We start from the raw sequence: 20,909 nt of genomic DNA on the forward strand, positions 1-20,909 counted from the left end.
TCTAAATCAATAAAATCGCAAATATTTGCATTTTTTCTTGATTTGGAAAAAAAATCACGGCCGAAGAAAGACAAATTTGGGGGAAAAAAAATTCTAATTGTTTTCAACAGGTGGTGAAATTTAAAGTTTAATTCTAAGCTGAAATTTCACCAGAAATTGGCTAAATCAATAAGATTGCAAATATTTGCATTTTTTTTATGATTTCAAAAAGATCATCATTGAAGAAAGACAAATTTGAGGAAAAAAAAATTCTAATTGTTTTCAACATGAGATGAAATTTAAAGTTTAATTTCTAAGCTGAAATTTCACCGGAAATAGTCTAAACAGATAAAAGCCAAAATATTGGCAGTTTTTCATGATTTGAAAAAAAAAATGATGGTCAAAGAAAGACAAATTCGGCAAAATAACACAACAAATTTTTCAATTTCAGTCAAAACAAATCAAAATAAAGGTCAGTTGCAGGCTAACGTTAGCAGGATTTGTGACGTCGGACCCTTTATTTCTCAACCACACACACTCGAAAAAACCCACCCCCTCCAGGGACGGATTGAAGTGGAGCGCCGGCACGAAGCCCCGTCGCCAAAACCCCAACAGCTCCGCCGCGTCGCTCCACGCCGCCGCCGTCAAATTAATCCCGCCGGGAGCAGAGGTCAGGGCGCGGAGCAGCGCGGCGACCCGGCCCGGAACAGATGGGCTCGCCGGGATTAGGCCGGGAAATCCGGCCGGGTTTCTGATGGAAACTCGCCCGAGACGGAGGAGGGAGCGTCAAGGCAGCGCAGAGGAGGGATGAGATCGCGAACCTCCCTGCCGGAGGAGCCCGCCGACGTCCCACTGTGAGGTAAATTCAGTTTATTAACATAAATCTGCGCGAGAACCTTATTTTTAGTCGCATATATCGAGACATTTCATCCTCTTGGGATTACGAATGATGCCGCCGTCTGACGAAAAACTCCCGCTTGGATTAAACACGCCGGTGTTTATTGTTTTATATTATTTTTTTTAATCTGCTACGCAGTAATATTTGCAAAAACAAAACAACAAATCTGAAAATAAGATCCCGGCGGTGTGAAGGGAAACCGGTGGAAGAAAGAAATCCGTTTAAGCCTCTCGGCGATGATGCTGAGATCATCCAGTTGTTGCGGAAAAACAAACATGTTTTTTTTCCAAATAGTGAGAAAGCTTTTGAATGTTGAAAGATGTCATTCGGTGTTGTTTATTGCAGACATTGTAGTTTTAGTCCTTTGGACTAAAATGCTGATTAGTTTCACATATTTTAGTCATTTCTATTTGTTTTAGTCCAGTTCTAGTGTAGGCTTTTAATAAATGACTTTATTTCATTGCTGTTTGGCAACAACCTTTTCTTTTCCATAGTTCAACTTTTCTTCCAACAGATATCGGTTGTTTTATTTCATGAATTGATGTTAAACAGGAGTGTCACACAGAAGTTGTTATAATAGCAGATCTATAAGTCCAGCTTTTAGATCGGCTTTTTCCAACAATTATCGCAATAATAAAGGAACGCTCTTTTCCATCTCCAGCATTACTCCCCAAAAAAAGCCAAAAACATGATGACTTTGGCAATTTTACCTTTATGGATGAGAATTTGCAATGAAAACAGACAAAAAAATAGTCTGTCTGATGTTTTTTGGACCGCCAAGTTCTGGTTGCTGGGATCTGGTTGAGGGTAAAAACAAAGAAGGGACACAATTCCCACACAACAATCGCATGTAAATATATTACAAAAATACTCAAAATACTAAATAGGAAATAAAAATTAAAAAAAAAAAAAAAAACTAAAAAAATTGTCCAAATACAACCATGTTAAGAAAACAAGAAAAAAATTTCACGGCTTCATAACCCACCCTGTACTGGAAAATAAGAATAAGAATAAGAATAAGAATAAAAACAACTTTATTTATCCCAAAGGAAGTTGTTGTGCCAGAGTTTCAAGTAAAACATAACAATAATAAATAATAGTAGGAAATTGTATAAACAGGAAAAAAAAGGGGGGACGATAAGAAATACAAATAAAACTGTAAAGTCTGCGTGTGTCTGTGATGTGTGTGTGTGTGTGTGTGTGTGTGTGTGTGTGTGTGTGTGTGTGTGTGTGTGTGTGATGTTTCAGTCAGACATAGACTGATATAGTTGCTAAAAGCCCCTGCATGTACTGTATGCACATTAAAACACACATGAGCTAATGACGTGATGCTAGCATAGCTAAGCTAACTTTAGCCTGAAGCTAGCAGCCCTTTTGCGTGTTGAGCCTTCGGGCGCTGCAGTGCATTCAGGAGGTTTCCTGCTGGATTACTATTAGACTGTTAGCCGCTACTTTTTCCACACGCTTAGAACACGGCGGCTCAAACAACGACGCGGCTAATTTATGGATTGTTTTGAGCTAACTAGCTTCACGCCGCCAAAAAATGTAGCCTCGTCGCATCGGACCGTGAAATTCCGAGGCCGTTCAATACCGACGCCGAAGAAGACGACTTTTAATGGTTTTAGTGCGCAGGAGGAAGACCAAGATAGCGATCGGCTAGCCGATCCTTATATTATATATTTTCATCTCGTTTTCATGGAAAAAATGGGCGCTAACGAAATCATTTCGTCACGGTTGACGAAAACAACGGCGGTGTTACGTTCAGGTGCCTCGGCAGGTGGTTGCTGAAATCAGCCCTGCATTTATCGTCGAATCAAGATCACCAAATGATGCAGAAGCTTCCGGTGGATTCAATTTAAAGACATATTTATGACGTAAGGAATCGGTGATTCGCAACGATCAAAGAGTCAGAGCACATTTGCACATTTGCAAACTCGTTCTTTTCTAGTTGCATTCATGACGTGCTTCTGGAAAAGCAGTATCCAGAAAATGATCTCCTTAAAGCAGGTCCACCTGATGAGTCCTAATCCAGATGTGTCCCTGCCATAGGTGGTCCCACACACACACACACACACACACACACACACGGCATCCACAGTGAGCGCTAATCCCGTCCAGCCGACCCCTGCAAAGATTAGCGCAGATTAGCGGCTCCAGAGGTAGCTCTGAGACGCCGGACTAATCGTCCAATCCTGCCAGAGGTGGAGGAGCGGCTCGAAGAACCTTCCGATTAGACGTAAAACCCGCCAGATAAGACTTAGATATTTATCCGCCGTCGCAGATGTGAGGGTCGGCGGCGCTGGAAGGACGCGGAGAGGCCGCCGGGTCGCACCGTGACGTCAGGAAGAGTTCGGTTCTCGCCGGAGTTCCCCCCGCGACCTCTGACCTCTCGCATCTGCCCGCTTTACTTCCTTCGCCGCCGTTGGCGATTAAATCCCGCCGCCCCACCCCTGACCTTTTGTTCCACTTCCCCCCGAGATCCCTAATCCCGCTCCTCTCAATCATCGCCCGTCAATCAATCCTGGACGCCCAGGAGTCGCCAGAAGTCTCCCGACGTCCGGCGCCGCCATGTTGGAGAAGATGTCCCGGCGCAACCGCTCGCTGCTGTCGCTGGCGCTCACCTCGCTGGCGCTCACGCTGTCCGTGTCGGCGTTCTGCACCTCGTACTGGTGCGAGGGGACGCACAAGGTGGTGAAGCCGCTCTGCCTGTCGCCCGTCAAGATGAAGAACTGCGGGCAGAACAACAGCCAGCCGTACACCACAGGTGGGAGACGCGAACCGTCGCGACGGCCAATCAGAGCGAAGGAACGGCGGCCGATCGCAACCCGGGAACGTGTCAAATCGTTATTTGTTTTGAAATCGGTAGATTTGAAAAGAAAAGCAAAATGTTTGGGTAATTATTCCACTCCGGTTGGGATTAGGGGACGCTGGAGGCGGCACCTGAGCAGGTTTGGGGATTATCGGAGCTTTGTTTTGGATGAGATTATAATCCCAGTGACTCGTGATGGAACAATCATCTCCGAGGTCTTTAAACGCACCGGCACTGTTTGTTTTGTTTTTCCCTCGTCCGCAACCCGGGTTTAAGTATTGCACACTTGACTCAGCGATAATCCCGGCTTTGTTGCTAATCTCAGACCGCATTCTCCTCGTTCGGCATTAAGCCTATTTGTTTCCGTGCAATATTCACTTTTCGCTGTACGGCCGGAGAACCCGCGGATTATCTGCGGAACAGTGTTCCAGCCGCGGATTGCGTTACACGCCGAGACCCGAACAAGCCGACCCGCCGGGGATTTACACGGCTTCCTTGGCGAGCGCCGTGTACTGCGTGTGTCGCTGCGACAAGTATCGCCTTTAAATAAAAAAACCTCCCTTTCTTGCTTTTATCCCCAAAATCCTCCGCCGCCCCAGAGGCCCCGACCCCCGACCCCAGGAACCCGGCGCCAAACGTGACGCTGTCGCCGGCGCAGAGGGAGGAGCTGGCCAGGATCAAGAGGAAGCAGCTGGCGAACGCCGTCCACTACATCTGGGAGACGGGGGAAGACAAGTACATGCTTCGCTACTTCCACACCGGCTTCTGGCTCTCCTGCGAGAAGCACAATGAAGGTCGGTGATGAGCTAGCGGTCGCGTCTTAGCGCACGAACATCTCCATGCTGGTAGGAAGCGCTAACGGCTACACGGTTCTGGGAATGGGAGACGGCGGGAGGTTAGCCTTGCGCTGCTACGCTCTCGCAAAAAGAAGCTAGATTTACCGGGAAGTCGTGTTTGCGAGTAAAAGTCGACCAGCCCTAGCATGCGGCGCGCGCCGTGAAGCTAACCGGAGCGGGCGTCGGGTGATTTCGTCGCTCGATTTTAGAAGTAAAAAAAGAAAGAATCTGATCACGTGATGCTTGAAGCTGTGTGTCTGAACCCGGTTCGTTTCACGCTCCCGAGATCTTTGCTTTGTTTCGGGAATCTCCAGGCGAAGATCAGGAAGAAAAGTGCCGCAGCTTCATCGAGCTAACGCCGGGGGAGACGCAAGGTAACGCCGCCTCGCCGCCCCTCGCCGCCCGCCGGTCCGATCACCTCCGTCTCCTTCCAGGTGTCCTCTGGCTGTCCGTCATCAGCGAGTTCATGTACATCGGCCTCCTGGCCATGGGCTTCCTGCTGATGTGCGTGGAGGCCATCTGCCTCTGCGCCAAGAGGGAGATGAACGCGCTGAAGATCAACGCCTTCGCCGCCATGTGCACCGTCCTCTCAGGTACGCGCCCGGAGGGCTTTTTCACCGCCGCTTCTTCAAACCTCCTGACTCCTAACGTTCATCCCCCAGGGATGATGGGGATGGTGGCCCACATGATGTACACCACCGTCTTCCAGATGACCGTCAGCATCGGGCCCAAGGACTGGCGGCCGCAGTCGTGGGATTACGGCTGGTCGTTCGCGTGAGTCTTCCGCGGGGGAAGGAGCGCGCCCGTCCGCTGCGGAAGGACGGTTCTGATCCGCCTCTCGCCGCGCCCAGCATGGCGTGGCTGTCTTTCAGCTGCTGCATGGCGGCCGCCGTGGCCACGCTCAACTCCTACACCAAGACCGTCATCGAGATGAAGCACCGGGCGCGCGTGCGGCTGGAGGAGGCCCGCGCGGCGGCGCGCGCCCCGTCCTACGAGGAGGTGGTTCGAGCCGGGAGCGCCGGGGTTTACTCCGTCAGCCAGTTGATCCAGCTGGGCCAGCAGGGGGCGCTGATGGACCCCTTGTGGCCCCGAGGGGCCGGCCCGGCCGTCGGGCCGCTGGCGTGCGGCGCCGGCGGCGCCCTGCTCGTGGGCGGCGGGGGAATCGGGGTCGGAGGGATGGGCGCCAAGGTCGCGGCGGGGGATCTGATCGGAGGACGGCTGGTGGATCCCCGCGGGGTGGTGGTGGTGGAGGGATGCGGCGCCGAAGGCTGCGAGGACTGCGAGCGCGAGATGGACGAGATGGACTTCGCCCTGCAGGAGGACGGGGAGGACTCGCTCTGCTGAGAACCGCGCGCTTCTCCTCAACCAAGAACCCGATTCGCCAGCGGGGGCGAACAAGAGGGCGGGCGATTGGCCGAATCTCGGCCCGGCGTCTCCACCGCGCCGGACGACGAAGGATTGAACGGACGGATGAGATAAACTCCCGCTCCGACGTTCTCGAGCAGGAGGAGAGAAGACGAGGACGTTGGAGGCTCCTGGGATCAGATGGTGGACGAGGAGGGTTTCATTCCTTCCACGTCAAACCTCCGTGAACATGAAGGAGGAGGAGAGGCTTCCAGGAACAGAGGGATTTGGATGTGGAGACAGATGCTTTCAAATGCTCTACGGAAGATTATCTCAATAATCCCAACTGTGTGTGTGTGTGTGTGTGTGTGTGTGTGTGTGTGTGTGACACAATGCAGGGAGATCAAGGAGGAGGCAGCGGGGTTGCAGTGTAATTAAAAATGTCAATAAGGACGGATTATGTAACCGCAGGTTTAGCAAAGTATGGAATGTGATTATTGATTATTGATTGGGGAATGAGTCCTAAGTTGGTCAGATGTTCTGGAGGTGAGATGGTTTGGAGGGATGGTGGTTTGTGGATGGAGGGTCAGACGGAGGCAGGTGATTGGCTGTGGGTCAGACGGAGGCAGGTGATTGGCTGTGGGTCAGACGGAGGCAGGTGATTGGCTCCAGAGCCGCCCGAGGAGGAGGAAGAAGAAAATGCAAATTTAAACCATAATGGGCTTTTTGTTCCTGAATCAAATTAAATGTTGTAAGAATTCCAATTTGTCTTTACTAAAAAAAAAAAAAAAAAAGGTTTTATTTTTATTTTCTAATTTCTTTATTTTCTCACCCTGCTTATCCAGTTGTTCCCCTGTTGTTGTTGTTTTTTTTTATTCTGATATCCTTGCTGTTTTTGTCACTTGTCTCTTCTATTTAACTGTCTCTTTTATTTTATATTTATATTTGCTGCTGTGACAACAAATTTCCCCTATGGGGATCAATAAAGTACTATCCTGTCTTATCTTAATATTTTACTCTGGCAGATGTTCAGGAAACTTGCATGTCCTGTGATGAAAAAAGGGAAATAAAATAAAGTTTTTTTTATGAAATTCGCACCAAAAAGGGAAACTGGGCTTCTGGTTATGAAACCGTAATAATCTTCCCTTTTTTTACAGAAACCTCTGGACACTCGCACTCGACTCAAATCCAAATTAGCCGCATGAAATTGAAGGAGGCGATTGTTTCGAAGGTCGCGACCTTTGGAGATGCTCGAATTGAAGGATCTTCTTCCGGCCGGTTCTGGGTAACAAACCCGCTTTTTTGTCTTTTTTTTGCATTCACTTGTCACAATGTAAAGTTCAAAAACACCCTCTGAGAAGTCCTGACAGGAAGAAAATCCATCATATGCACTCACAGGGACTTTTTTCTTGGTAAAAACGAGTGAAAACGCATTGTTTCCAAGACTTGTGTTGTGACAAAAAGATAAAGATAAAAGATAAAGTGAGGACGACGGCTTCGGACAACTTTATTTTATTTTCATAGACCAACCCAGAGCAGCACATCATCGTATCTGAACACGGCGCACAAATCTAACCACTGTGTACCAAAAAGACAGAGGCCGTAGCTAAAGCATGGGTTTTTAACAGGTAACCACACACACACATGTGCGCACACACACACACACACACATACTTGTGGGAGGGAGGTTTTAAGAAATAAAAAAAGGGATGCTACGGAGATCGATGGCTGCCGGACGGAGGAGGAGGAGAAAAAAAAAAAGACATCGCTAACAAACGTGGCGTCGCACTGCGTTAAAAGTCAGAGCTTTAGCTTCTAGAAAAAAAAAAAAAACAACCGGTCTGATGATTTACTGCACCTCAGAACAACTTCTTTTCTCGCGAGGTTTTACCTGAAAGGGTCTGCAGAAGCACCGGAGAGTGCAGAAGTTCTACGGAAAAACAAAGAAGCCGCTCGCGTGTTCTGACGGCGCCGGTTGTTCGCGGAGGTTTACTGTGAAAGCGAGCGCGGGACGAAACCAAAAGAACGGGAAAGCGTTTATTTCAAAGGCTCGTACTGGATCAGACGGAGGGCCTGCTCGTTCTCCAACACCCCCTTGATGAACTCGCCTTCCGCCACTCGATCTGCAAGACACCAGAAACACCAGGAGGAAAGGTTAGCTGAGGATTGGGAAACGGATGCTAAAGCTAAATTGAGAAAATACATCAGAGTGTCATCTGCGTAAAAACATACAATCGGTCTTATTGTCTTATTATCCTCTCATTCAGTTGGATGGAATGATCCAAGAAGATCATGTCCACCCCTGCTAGCACCCAGATTAGCCACTCTTGAATAGCAAGGTGCTATTCGAGATCCCAAAAACCAGGAGATCATGTCGCATTTCCATTTTCTCAGCGCTAATTTTGAGCGCTCCCTTCTTGCGACTGGTTTCCGGTCCAGACCGAAAGCCTCGACTTGGAATTTGTGAAAACAATCATGGCGTGAAAGCCTCGTAGCAGACTGGCGGTCTCGCTCACCGTTGTCACCCTTGTCGAAGAACTTCCAGAGTTTCTCCGCCCTCTTGTCCGCCGAGTTTTCGTCGGAAGGCAGTTTAGCCAGTTCCTCTTTGGGAATCAACTTAAAAATGGCCTGAAACAAAACCAATAAAACAAAACAGTTTGGTTAGTTTCTCCGTGCCGAACATTCGGGGGAAACATTCGCCGTCCAAAGCGACGTCCTTAAATTCTGTGTCGGGATAAACGGCGGCCATCAAATCATGTGATCCGGCGTCTCTTCCTGGTTCTGTCTTTTCTTTTCCAGATCAAACAAATCATTGATATTTTTATTGCTTTTAGAAGAGATTATTAATCCAGAGTACTCTGTCACTTTTGTTTGAATGGTTTTATTTCCTTTCCTTCCCCCGTGGAGGCGTTTATTCTGGGATTTTATCATCTTTTAGAATTCTCTCCTTTGGCCTTTTCCCTTCAGAGGTCGCCACGGCCAATCCACCTTCTCCATCGAACCCTATAGTTGGCCCTCACACCAACTACCTTCATATTCCGTCTCCCTCCGTCCATAAATCTTGTGTTTGTTGGGTGGAAATGATGCACAAATAACTCTGTAACCTCCACCTTTGGTTCCCGGGACTCCAGGCCCCGCCCAGCCCTCCGCTTAATTCACCCTAAACTGTTTATCAGCATCAATTAAAGTCTAATCCCATGTTTAGTCTTCAACTGGGATTTGCACTGAGTGGCGCTGACACTGAGTCAGTGTGTGTGTCTGTGTGTCTGTGTGTGTGTGTGTGCATGTTAGCGTAGCGTGCGGGCGGATACGACCAAAACAGATGTGTAAACATGACAGAATCTCACGTAGAGCGGTCAGATGTGAGCCCGGCTTTCCTGAGCTTGACTTCCAAGCTTTTTTTTTTAATATGCGGTCGCAGATCGTGTCGAGACGCGAGTAGATTCGCCTTCCGGAAAGTTCCTCTGCGCTGAGGTCAAGGTTGGGTTGAGAGGAGAAACAACGTGGAACAGCCCAACTCGGGGTTTAAAACTTAGCATCTCGTGCGTCTTCTTCATCCCCCTGTGCTAAACTGAAACTCGTTTTTTTTTTTTTTTTTTTTTTCGCGCTTTGGTTTTCCAGCCTCGCCGCCCACAAAGAGCGATCAGATCAGATTACAAGCTAATCCTCCGGCCTTGTGGCTAATGTCGATCAGCTCAGACCCGAGCGAGCGGACATCCACTTAGCCTCCAAAGCTAATTTTGTTAGCGTATTCCTCACCGTGCAAATTTCCTTGACCTCGGACTTGGTGATGTATCCGTTCTTGTCCACGTCGAAGAGGGAGAAGGCCCACTCCAGTTTCCGGTTGGTCTTCCCCGTGGAGGTCATGTGCAGGGCGATGATGTACTCCTTGAAGTCCAACGTGCCGTCGTCGTTGGTGTCGAAGGAGCGGAAGACGTGCTGGGCGTACGTGTTGGCGTCGCTGTCCGGGAAGAACTTGGTGTAGATGGCCTGGAACTCCTCTTTGGAGATGCGTCCGGTCGGACACTGCCTCTTGAAGTTCTCGTACCACTGCACCAGCTCGGTCTCGGAGAACTTGGTGTTGAGCTTGAGGTCCTCGAGGATCTCCTTCGACACGGCGCCGCTTTTAGTGTTGCCCATGGTTCGCGGTGTCGGGTGGCTTCTCGGGCCCGCTGCGAGGAGGAGCGACCGCCTTCAACTTCCCCTCGGGTGAACTTCTGGCGAGGACAATTCCTCCTGAGAGTCAAACAAGAGGAGGTTTGCCGATCGACGGCCGCTGTGTCCTTCCAGATCCTGATCCAGTCCTGCGGAGGCAGACGTGACTCGGTGAACCCGGTAAACCGATCCGACCGATTAAAAACACCGGCGAGGACAGTTCGCCAATTAGCTCCTTCTGTGACGCTTTTAATTCGTGCCCTCTTGGATTTAACAAGATGGAGACGGTCACTTTTAAGCCGTCCGCGTAAATAAACCCGCACATATCTTCAGAGAATAAACCTATACGCCGATGACACGTTTGTTTATTTACAAAAAAGCTCACTCTCAAAACGAGACGCTTTCGTCTCCCAGCCTGATTTGACGTTTTAGCAAGTACATGGCAACACTAGCCCTCAACTAAAAGACATTTAAAAATGAGATCTAGGAAGTCCCTAAGTCACCGCAAAGATTTAAAAAAAGAGCACAATTACATCGAACTACAAGCTTTGCTCTGCAAGAGAGGCGTCGCCCCTTCTGCTGGCTCACGGCAACAAGCGCCAACCATCCGGAAAGGAAAAGTTATTGAAAGCGACTCATTTGCGTGACATTTGATACGTGGGAAGTCGTCCTACCTGCGAGCAGCTGACGAGTCCGGGATGAACAGGGATGCTCTCTCTGCCGGCCAAAGAGGAAATCGCTCCCCACCTGCCGGGATAAGTCTATTAATGCGGGTCACCCTGAGGCGGAGCTGCAAGAGGCTCATGTGAGCTCCCACGCCTCCGACGCTGCCTCCTCATCACACTTTTTGGATGTATTTTTGTCTGTTTTACCCCGATGGAGCAGCCGGGCTTTCCTGTTTGAACGCGCAAACAAAGTGTGCTACATTTGTAGTACGTCAGAACACTGTTTGATGATATTGCAATGTCATAAATAACAATTTGAGAAGCGGGAATGATACTTTTTTTATAAAAATATATCAAATTATTTTTAATTTAGCAGTCAAATTAGCTGATCTGTTTCTATATCAACATATTACATCATATACATAGTATGTATTTGCAAATATAAATGTGTTGTATTTATTGATGAACATTTCAATGAGAAACGTTTGAATAAGTAAAAGTATTTTGTAACGTTTTGACCAAAATAAGTATTATTATTGTTGTTGTTAATGTTATTTATGAACATAATGCAGCCTTGAAGAGCTGATGCATGGGGAAAATGAAAGAGAGCCAAGGGTAGAAGAGGTTTGCTGTTGTAGACCACCAAGTAGCACAAATTAGTAAAAGTGAAGTGAGGAAGGCATTGAAGAGGATGAAGAGTGGAAAAGCAGGTGGTCCTGTGGAGGTGTGGAAGTGTCTAAGAGAGGCAGCGGTAGATTTTCTGACTAGATTATTCAACAGGATCTTAGAGAGTGAGAAGATGCCTGAAGAATGGAGACAAAGTGTGTTGGTGCCTATTTTTAAGAATAAAGGGGATGTGCGGAATTGTGGCAACTATAGAGGGATAAAGTTGATGAGCCATACAATGAAGTTATGGGAAAGAGTAGTGGAAACTAGACTGAGAGCAGAAGTCAGCATTTGTGAACAGCAATATGGCTTCATGCCTAGGAAGAGTACTACAGATGCAGTATTTGCGTTGAGAATGCTAATAGAAAAGTACAGAGAAGGCCAGAGAGAGCTGCATTGCGTTTTTGTAGACCTCGAAAAAGCATATGACAGGGTGCCAAGAGAGGAGCTCTGGTATTGTATGAGGAAGTCTGGAGTGGCCGAGAAGTATGTTAGACTGGTGCAGGACATGTATGCTATCTGTGAGACACTGGTACGGTGTGCTGTAGGGGTAACAGAGAAGTTCAAGGTGCAGATCAGCTCTGAGCCCCTTCTTGTTCGCAATGGTGATGGACAGGCTGACAGATGAGGTTAGACAGGAATCCCCATGGACCATGATGTTTGCAGATGACATTGTGATCTGTAGTGAGAGCAGACAACAGGTGGAGGAAAATCTAGAGAGGTGGAGGTATGCTCTGGAAAGGAGAGGAATGAAAGTTAGTCGCACTGAGACAGAATATATGTGTGAATGAGGGGAACTCGGGTGGAACGGTGAGGCTACAGGGAGTGGAGATCAAGAAGCTGGAGGATTTCAGGTACTTAGGGTCAACAGTCCAGAGCAACGGAGAGTGTGGAAAAGAGGTGAAGAGACGGATCCAAGCAGGTTGGAATGGGTGGAGAATGATGTGATAGAAGACTTTCAGCCAGAATAAAAGGAAAGGTGTACAAGGCAGTGGTGAGACCAGCGATGCTGTATGGACTAGAAACTGTTACAATGACCAAAAGACAGCAGGCAGAACTGGAGGTTGGATTGCTAGGATCAGGAATGAGTCTATCAGAGGAACAGTGAGGTGCTTCTAGCAGTGGTATCAACCCCTCTGCCCTGAACAGATAGTTGGCGACGTGGAGCCAAAACCCATCCCTGAAAATATACCTGACGGGGGAAAAGCCGGATGTTTCCTGGAGCAACCTTGAACGTCGGCTCCATCAAGGACTCGTGGTTTAAATCCAGCCGAGGAGCTCCAGGGAGTTCAGCCGGGATTTAGGCCTGCTTAGCCGAGCGCCGACCGCTGATCCTCCATCTGCCCCATCGTAAACAAGCCATCGCTTGGCAACCCCACGTCCCGTGCAGGATCATGACCTCGCATATTCTGAAGCGTGTCAGTAAAGTCCGAGCGTGGCGAGGTCACGACCCCGACGTGTCCGACCTTCTATCCCCGACGCCCCCAACTGATTTTGGATCATTGGTCGGATGATATAAAAGTAAATCTTTGTAAACATTTCACATTTCCATTTCTTAAGTCATTACAATATGAAGAAATGGGTTTCTGGTTATAGCTAGCATATGAAATACACAAAAATATCCCCCTGTCATTTTCCACGCAAGTTATTGTAGGAATTATCATTGAAAATTGATACATAAAGTCAAAAAACTTGAACAATTTCCATTGAAATAAAGAAAATATTAGCATGAGCGACATGGGGGCTAGCACTCTTGCATCACTGAGGGAAGGTTCAACGTTCTGACCCTTTCACTGATCGGGTTTTGTGTGTGTGTGTGTGAGTGTTTTCTGTTTTCTAACTGTATTTTTTTGTTCCGTCTAATTCTTCCCCCATGTATATACTGGATATTTTATATTGCCCTCTGAAACCCTTCGATTAAGGTGAGTTTCCACATCTGTGCATATGTGAAAAAGTATCCGTTTCTAGAGTCTGGTCTAAAAATAGTAAAGATAATGTTATAGTGTTAATGTGACATGACATATCGAAAAAGAGGCGCAAAAACAAAAGAGGGAATCAATCACATGATTATTCCTTTAAAAAAGGCATCACAATAACATGTTTGTTAACTCATATTTCTGGTAAGCATCTGAGGAAGAGCCAATGTTTGCTCAGAATGTCATATGAAAGTACGTTTTTTTCTACTATATGTAGAATAAATTATTTTTGGAGCAGCGGGTGTGCGTGTTTTTTTCCTATATCTAGGTCTTTGGTGAAATATACAATATGAAACGTTTCACACCACCTATGCTGTCTTTCTTTACATCTTCTTTCACAATCAGATCTTTTTCTCTCCTGTCATGTGATCTCACCTCTAACCCGAGAGCGGCATCGGATCAGGGTTCCAGGAAGGGATTCCTTCGATGGAGGATTAAAATGGAGGAAACAGAAGGAGAGAGAAAGAGGGAGGTAGTGAAGGTGGCATAAAGAGGATTTGAGAAAGACACAAAAGGAAAGGGAAAGCATTAGCCTCCAGGAATCCTTTTCCAGCGAAAGAAAAAACCCACTTCCTTGCCTCTATTCAGGTAATACACATATATAAACACAATATTTAAACACATCTGCATTGAAATTAGACTTTATTTTAAAATGAGTACAAAACTAACAGCTTTTATTGAAATGCAAAACATGACCAGTATCAGTGGATAGGGAGGGATTCTTAAAATACTGTAAAACTAAACACTAATTTAATGTTGGCTGTTGAAATGATACGGAAACGACTGTGTTTCATTGATAATACTGAGCAGGGCTTAGCACCGCCTGTGGATTTGGCTCTTGGTCTTTGCGGCCCCTGTAGGTGTGGATCTTGGTCCTAATGGCCCCTGTAGGTGCGGATCTTGCGGCTGAGGTTCCGTGCCAGCCGATCCACGGCGCTGCTGATGTGGCCCAGTTCCTTCTTGGACGTGAGGCCCTCGATGTTCCCGCTGTACCAGAGAACCCACCCGGCCAGGGACGCCAGGACCAGCAGGGCTCCTGCAGGGAGAAAGAATACGGAAGAACCCTGGCATTAAGGTCTGGACCGAACCTGTGGCCCCTCAGAAATCAGAAAGTCGTGTTTCTAGTTTCAAAACAGGATGACTGCTTCTAACAAAGGGTGTGTTTTGATGCAATATGCTGGACGTGATGCATCGCCACAGACCGACTTTGTCTCCGTAGACGTACCCGTGTAGACCAGCAGGTCCCCGAAGTCACGACCTCTGACGTCCAGGGGGGCGAAGACCCCCAGCAGCAGGGCGGTGCCTCCCAGCAGGTCCATCACCAAGGCAAAGGCCAGAGCCAGCTTGCAGTGGGACAAGCCGTCGCAGACGCCCATCTCCCGGGCTGGCAAAAGGAGCAGAGAAAAGAATTATGTAGAAAATAGTCCGTGTTTAATCTATCTAATTTCATTTTAGAACCACGGCACAACAATTAGTGACTTAAAAAATGATTTAAAAAAAGACAAAAAGGCATTAATTATTAAATGGTTAGTTACAGAATCATTTTAAAAACAAAAATATATGTCCTTAACGTTTCGGTCTGTGTTGTATCTTTATTTACATGGGTGCCGGAATCATGTCAACACACAAGCACAAAAACAGTTGCCGTGTTATGAAACAAACAGAACACAGACATTTTTTTTACAAAAGACCGTTAAAAACACACAACCACCCCCCGCAGGAATGAGCTCCTGGACCCACCCGTTGTTGTTTGCCGGTCTGCAGCTTGCAATCGGGTCCTTTAGACGATTATATCACAGACAAAACTTTCGTCCCTCTTCGCTTCCGGGTTCTCTTCTCCCGCCCCGCGCCGCTCACCTGGGCCACGCCCAGACGTGACGCACTTCCGGTTGCAGTGGGTGCTCCTTCCTTGCCGCTCGGATGTCTTTTTACACGAATGTTTACTTGGTCACTAAAGAAGTGATAAACACACACATTTATCAAGTAGAGGTTAACGAATAAATACAAATCTATGAAAACGAAACTTTTTATCTTGTTTCGTCAGTGACAGAAAAACTGCAAGATTTCTTGTTTTGTCAATATTCCAATAAAATATTAAAGTTGGAAAAATAATATTGACGCGTAGAACTTTAGCATTAAAGATGATGAACATCTATTTTAAATGACATGTTATATGAAAAATACCGAATACCTGTGTACTAAACTAAAACAATTTTTTCGTAGAACGCAGATAATATTCCGATTTTAACCCTCAGGTACGTCAAACTACTACTATTATATTTCATTGAATTTATATTAATTTGTGACCTTTGCATGTTGAAATATAACGTTGTTTTAAAAATACGTTAACGTTTTCAATCCTGTCGGGTACGAGGCGGCGGACTGCGCCCTGCGCATGCGCGGGCCAGGCAGGAGACCCCTGCACCTGTTGGCGGTTCTTATAATCAGGTAATTGCCGCCTTGGACAAGCTCCGCAGCAGCTGTGGCCTCCTTCCGGTCGTATTACTCAAGTATAAGCGAACACATAGCCCCAACAAAGGCAAACTATAACACGACCTTCGTTATTACCTTGCACACACAGTGGTTAGCAGACGGCTATCCGACCATGAATCCTCCGAGCGCCAGAGAGGAGGCTAACGCGGCAGGTAACGAGCATACAGCCCTGTGAGGGATTCACGTAACCACACGTCAAACCCGTTTTAAGATTTTTTAAGCGTTAATAAGCAAATTGGTGACTTTCAACGAAAGCCCGTTATATTTTTAACTTAAGAACTTAAGTTTAAAGTGGAGTTGCTCGAAAATTGCGCCTTTACATGCGTGATACATTAGCCATTTATTAGCTTAAACATACCCACGTCTTGGAAGTGTTAAATTTTTCGGCCGTTATGACCGTTTTAAAGTTGTTTTCTTTTATTTCTTATTGTATGCTGCATTGAGTACACTGAGCGAGTTAACCTGGTCACAATAAATGGAGTGGTTGTGGTGTCAAGCTGTTTATAAGAATGTTAAAGTTTTACTTACAACTTTATGATGCAGATTACAACAAGCTAGTCATGTTTGTCTGAGTTTGATTCCCACTGAATTAAGTGAAAATAAGAATATAAAAGTCAGTTACACACATGATAAAAGTGAATATAATTGTCTGTGAAATAAATACAATTTACTTACAATGTTTTATTTTATCTTTTTTAGTCAAAGTGCAAGTGTTGGTTATAAGCTAGCAAGTAGCTAGCACAGCTAGATAGTTACTAGCTTAAATTTGAAACTACGTTTGATTATTAAGCAATTGACTTGTGGCTCTCGATACACAAAAAGTTTGCTTTTCATTTTAAAATCTTATTATACAATTAGTTCTTTCTGCTATTTTTTTTGCTGACTTTTGCCAGTTTTAGAGATCGCTGTGATGAACTTCAGTTTTTCAAAGTAAATATTAAACTTTTATTTAACTTCATGCTTAATGTTCAGGTGGATTTCTTTCCATATTTTGGTACTTCTTTCCTTATTTGTAAATAATTATAGGTATTTATTGTTAGCTAGCTGATTTTTAAGGTGACAGTCATTAAAATTTTGAGTTTTTTTTTTTTTCATTAATTTGAAAAATTATTATATATACTCATTTGCAAATAGCAATTTAAAAAAAAAACTTTTCCTGCCAGGATGCAGTTTATACTGTCTTTTTTTTAAGACATTAGTGTATCAGGAAGATGACAAATTACTCAGCTTTAGTATAGAAAACCAAAAGGGTTTTCCCAAGAAAACCTAGAAACCTATAGAAACCCAATAGGGTTAGATGGAGAAAGTTGACTCGCTGTGGCGACCCCTGACGTGAAAAGCCGAAAGAAGAAGTGTAGAAAACCAAAAAATACATTTAATTTCATAGCTTTCATACAGTTCTGCTGTGTCTGTATGCATATCTGCACCACATGCCCCATTCTTCCACAGCAGGGACACCAGAAGCAGAAGCAGAAGCGGCAGCAGCAGGAGGAGGAGGAGGAGGAGGAGGAGGAGGTGGTGGTGGCGGTGGTGGTGGTGGTGGTGGTGGTGGTGGTGGGTTGTACCTGGAGCCATACGAGGTGTCTTTCCCTCTGGAGGAGGGCATGGACAGACCCTCTTCCTACCACCACAGCCAGCAGATGATGGATGGTACACATTACTTCCACTGCCATTTGAATTTTTGCCTTGTCATAGTCAAAGTCAACTTTATTGTCAATACTGCCACATGTTTAGTACATACGGGGGGTTGGAATTGCGCTTCTCTAAGACCCACGGTACCGTCGTAAAAAAAATATAACTATCACAGACAGCAACTTGACACAGTGTCACTGTTCAGACCTTACTTTTAAATTTTTAACCCTATCGGAAGCAATACAGCTTTCTTGTATCTTATAATTTGCATTTGATTTCATTTAGGAATGTTACTGTTTTTTAAATAATAACTTTTTTGAGGGGAACTTCTTTTTTATTTGAGAAAAATCTTGCTATTTTTTTAATGGACCTTTTCTCACTCTATATTGATATTACATATTAAAATGTGTATTAAAACAAACCTTCCACTACTATGTGAAATTAAGCCTATCTAAGCCCAGAATTAGCATTGACGGATGAAAGAATGAGCAACACGCTGAATACATTTAGCTACAATTACCTCTTTTTAACACGTCTCAAAGACTGAGGTTTAATACCTCTCTGTGTTCTTTCCACACTCTCATTACGACCACTCCTGCCCAGCAGAGGGTGCAGTGCAGGAGCCTACTCACTCCCCGTACAGCCCCTTCATCCTGGTCACCAACTTGCGGGCCCACCTGTTTGTGGCGTTGGAGAAGAACGCCTGGCTGCAGAAACGCATCGAGGAGCTGGAAGAGGAGAGAAACATCCTGCGCTGCCAGCTGGACAGATTCATCATCTGCATGAGTGGGCCGGACGGTGGGTTTATCAGGCTGATCGCCACCAGGGCCTCTTCATAACACCAGGGGGAAGGAGGGAAAAGTGATTGAGGCTCATTTTTTATGTTTTATCTGATTTAAAGTCACGGCATTGAAATTAATTTAATCAATAAAGTAGTGGTACTTGCTCATGTAGTTACACCCTGACCCTCAACTCTTGGCTGATACTGCCAAAGATTTAAGATAATTTTTGCCCATTTTTAGGAACTTCAACTGCGTCTATTTCCTTTCATTTTTTTGGATAATTTACTAGTGACTGTGAGATACTTCATTGCACGATTGCATCATTTCGTGCACAGTGTGTTTCGACATTGTGAACTGGTTTAGAAAATAGTTAATAGGGGAACAACTGAATCGTGAGTGATGATGTGCAGTGACAGACTGGAGCGGAGACCCCCAGCGTGGCTCAAGGGTCCAGGCCTCCAGCTCTCCCTCCCCTCCTTCTCCAATGACCACCAGGTCCGGAATGACCCTCAAACGCCTGCAGGGCTCCGGACCTCGGACACGCCGCAGCACCGCCATCGCTGGTGAGAAATGCACTCGAACACCTGAGACGTTCAGACATCAGGAGGCAAAAAGACAAGAAAAGTTCTGTCACAACAATTAACTAGTGATTTTATTGTAAATTCAGTTTTTCCCTCTTTGAAAATGATATTTACAGGTAATTTCTCCTTTTCTCTGTAACTAAGAGATTTTCAGCTTTCATCTCAGCGTATCAGATTTTAATGAAACCAGATAAATTTCAACTTTTTTTGTCTTCTTAAAACCGTTTCCCTTCCCTGGTTGTAGTGAAGCAGGAGTTCCACCTTGAGGAGGATCAGTATTATACCAAGGACGAGTACATGGAGGAAGAAGAGGAGGAGGAAGACGAGGAGGAGGATGAGGAAGAGGAGGACTCCTCTTTGGAGACAGGTTTGAAGAAGAAGAGTAAAGGGCGAGGCAACGGAGAGCCGAGGATGAAGATGAGGAGGATCTTCAGGATCACCCACGGGAGGGAGAGGCAGAGAGGTGAGTCGTGTGAGCCAAAATGGCCGCCCCACCTTCAACCTGCAGGCACTGTAACCTTCTGGAAGGTGGACGGCCTTGTCTCTGCTGGGGTAGCAGCCTTCATGACCTCTGAGCAATAAGAAGGAAAATATTTTTTTGGTAAAAAATGTTGGAATTTGTTTTTGAAGAGCTGAAAACCCTTGGTCTGTCATGTGTGACACTTCTACCTGCTCCATCTCACCAGAAACCCAATTCCTGAGAAGCTTTTCTTCTTTGCCCTCAGTCAAGGACCCAGACGGGGTTCTAATCCGCTACAAGAAGATCCTCTCTACCTACCAGCGGGTGAGGAGCATGTCCAGGGCCTTCCAGATCCATGGCGTCGACAGGAACACCATGGCGTCCACCTCCCCTATCGCAGAGCTTCTGCTGGTGGCACCGGAGAAGGTTTGGGCTTGGTGTTGTAATCAGAATCGGCAGCGTGAACAAAAGTCGTGGCACTGCTTCCTCTGGTTCCTCGTCTTCATCCTCCTCCTCCCTGCAGGTGGCAGAGGTCGGGGAGTTCGAAGCGTCCAAGGAGAAGCTCCTGGACTACGCCCGGAGGTGTTACAAGACGATGGATGAGCCAACGCATGCTAAAGTCCAGACCATGAAGAAAACGCACAAGCTTCTACCCATCTCCTACCGCTTCCGTAACTGAGCAGGGGATCCGAGCTCCTCTTCATCCAAAGGAAAGGGAAAGACTGATGTCACAGAATCCAACGTGCAGCTCCATTTCACTTCACGTTAGTGTTGAAGTTTCAGCTCTGTTTGTTTTGGTGACTTGGTAGACAGGGCTCGACCGAATGACACAGCAGTATTTGTTGTTTACAGACTACTCTGATTTGTTCTCCGGCAGGAAACTGGGGAATTTAAGTGGCCGTTTGAGCATAAGTGTAGAATTTGTTTAAGAATTTTCTGACTTGGAAAGTGGTCATCTTAAGTGGCCTTCATATTTTGCACATTTTGTTTTATTTTATTTTGAAAAGTGAGAGAAATATTTGCCTCCTTATTACATTATTTCTAGATGATGTCAGAGTCTTGTGTCTGCTGATGAATCTGAGGCTCTGATTACAATGAGTATTTAAGTTTGTATTTGAATGTAATTATACTTTGATACAAAGTAAAAGTTCACTTCTTGCAAGAAATCAAAAAAGTGTAAATCAGTTATTTTTTGCTTAATGTGGAGCTTTAAAGGGGGTTTAAAGTTTGAATCAGAATTTGGGTAAAGACCTTGCAAGATCTACACTGCTGGCTCTGACTGCAACACGTTTAACAGGAGGCAGGCGCCACCCAGTGGATAAAAGTGATAGTACATTCTTCAGAAATGAAGGACATTAATTGAGCTTTTTTAAAAATTCTACTAATATTAGGGTTTGGATTTTATTGACGGATTTCCACAGCTTAAATTTACTCTGATCTACTAATGATGATGATATGCCACCGTTTTAGGTATTTCCACCCTGAGAGAAACCAATTGGTACGCATCCATTCATACCTTGTGGATCACAACTTTGTCGTTACTGAGAGACCTTGCATCTTCCAACAAATCCTTGCAAGTAATTACGCTTGTGTCTTTCACATTGTCAGGTAATTTCCAGTTGGTTTTATTAAT

The 20,909-nt window shown here is 45.8% G+C and overlaps 4 protein-coding genes across 7 annotated transcripts; 2 read left to right on the forward strand and 2 right to left on the reverse strand.

The window, feature by feature from the left end:
• The first annotated feature begins 597 nt into the window (after nucleotides 1-597).
• On the forward strand, nucleotides 598-6,956 carry LOC147219627 (germ cell-specific gene 1-like protein). Of its 4 annotated transcripts, XM_086171391.1 has the most exons (7): nucleotides 598-838; nucleotides 3,356-3,641; nucleotides 4,286-4,480; nucleotides 4,837-4,896; nucleotides 4,957-5,115; nucleotides 5,185-5,296; nucleotides 5,374-6,956. In XM_086171391.1, exons 2-7 carry the CDS (start codon nucleotides 3,446-3,448, stop codon nucleotides 5,864-5,866), a joined length of 1,215 nt encoding a protein of 404 aa, XP_086027517.1. In that variant the 5' UTR covers nucleotides 598-838; nucleotides 3,356-3,445; the 3' UTR covers nucleotides 5,867-6,956. The 4 variants fall into 4 exon arrangements, with proteins under 4 accessions (XP_086027517.1, XP_086027514.1, XP_086027516.1 ...); XM_086171388.1 differs by having other exon boundaries at nucleotides 4,837-5,115; XM_086171390.1 differs by having other exon boundaries at nucleotides 3,411-3,641; nucleotides 4,837-5,115.
• A 729-nt stretch (nucleotides 6,957-7,685) lies between these two features.
• On the reverse strand, nucleotides 7,686-10,764 carry LOC147219628 (recoverin-like). The gene is made up of 4 exons (XM_086171392.1): nucleotides 10,696-10,764; nucleotides 9,626-10,170; nucleotides 8,383-8,494; nucleotides 7,686-7,989 (listed from the first exon to the last, which is right to left on the reverse strand). The coding sequence occupies exons 2-4, from the start codon at nucleotides 10,004-10,006 to the stop codon at nucleotides 7,904-7,906; spliced, it is 579 nt and encodes a 192-aa protein (XP_086027518.1). The 5' UTR covers nucleotides 10,007-10,170; nucleotides 10,696-10,764; the 3' UTR covers nucleotides 7,686-7,903.
• A 3,208-nt stretch (nucleotides 10,765-13,972) lies between these two features.
• tmem238a (transmembrane protein 238a) lies at nucleotides 13,973-15,170 on the reverse strand. The gene is made up of 3 exons (XM_086171594.1): nucleotides 15,069-15,170; nucleotides 14,554-14,712; nucleotides 13,973-14,364 (listed from the first exon to the last, which is right to left on the reverse strand). The coding sequence occupies exons 2-3, from the start codon at nucleotides 14,702-14,704 to the stop codon at nucleotides 14,204-14,206; spliced, it is 312 nt and encodes a 103-aa protein (XP_086027720.1). The 5' UTR covers nucleotides 14,705-14,712; nucleotides 15,069-15,170; the 3' UTR covers nucleotides 13,973-14,203.
• Nucleotides 15,171-15,933: 763 nt separating this feature from the next.
• Nucleotides 15,934-19,955, forward strand: LOC147219630 (coiled-coil domain-containing protein 106-like). Its single transcript, XM_086171246.1, has 7 exons — nucleotides 15,934-15,981; nucleotides 17,378-17,471; nucleotides 18,060-18,251; nucleotides 18,652-18,798; nucleotides 19,061-19,279; nucleotides 19,542-19,702; nucleotides 19,800-19,955. Exons 1-7 carry the CDS (start codon nucleotides 15,934-15,936, stop codon nucleotides 19,953-19,955), a joined length of 1,017 nt encoding a protein of 338 aa, XP_086027372.1.
• Nucleotides 19,956-20,909: the final 954 nt, after the last annotated feature.

Source organism: Fistularia commersonii, chromosome 24 (genome assembly GCF_037954325.1).
Source record: "Fistularia commersonii isolate RoL2024-O1a breed Wild chromosome 24, RoL_Fcom_v1.0, whole genome shotgun sequence".
Lineage (NCBI taxonomy): Eukaryota > Metazoa > Chordata > Actinopteri > Syngnathiformes > Fistulariidae > Fistularia > Fistularia commersonii.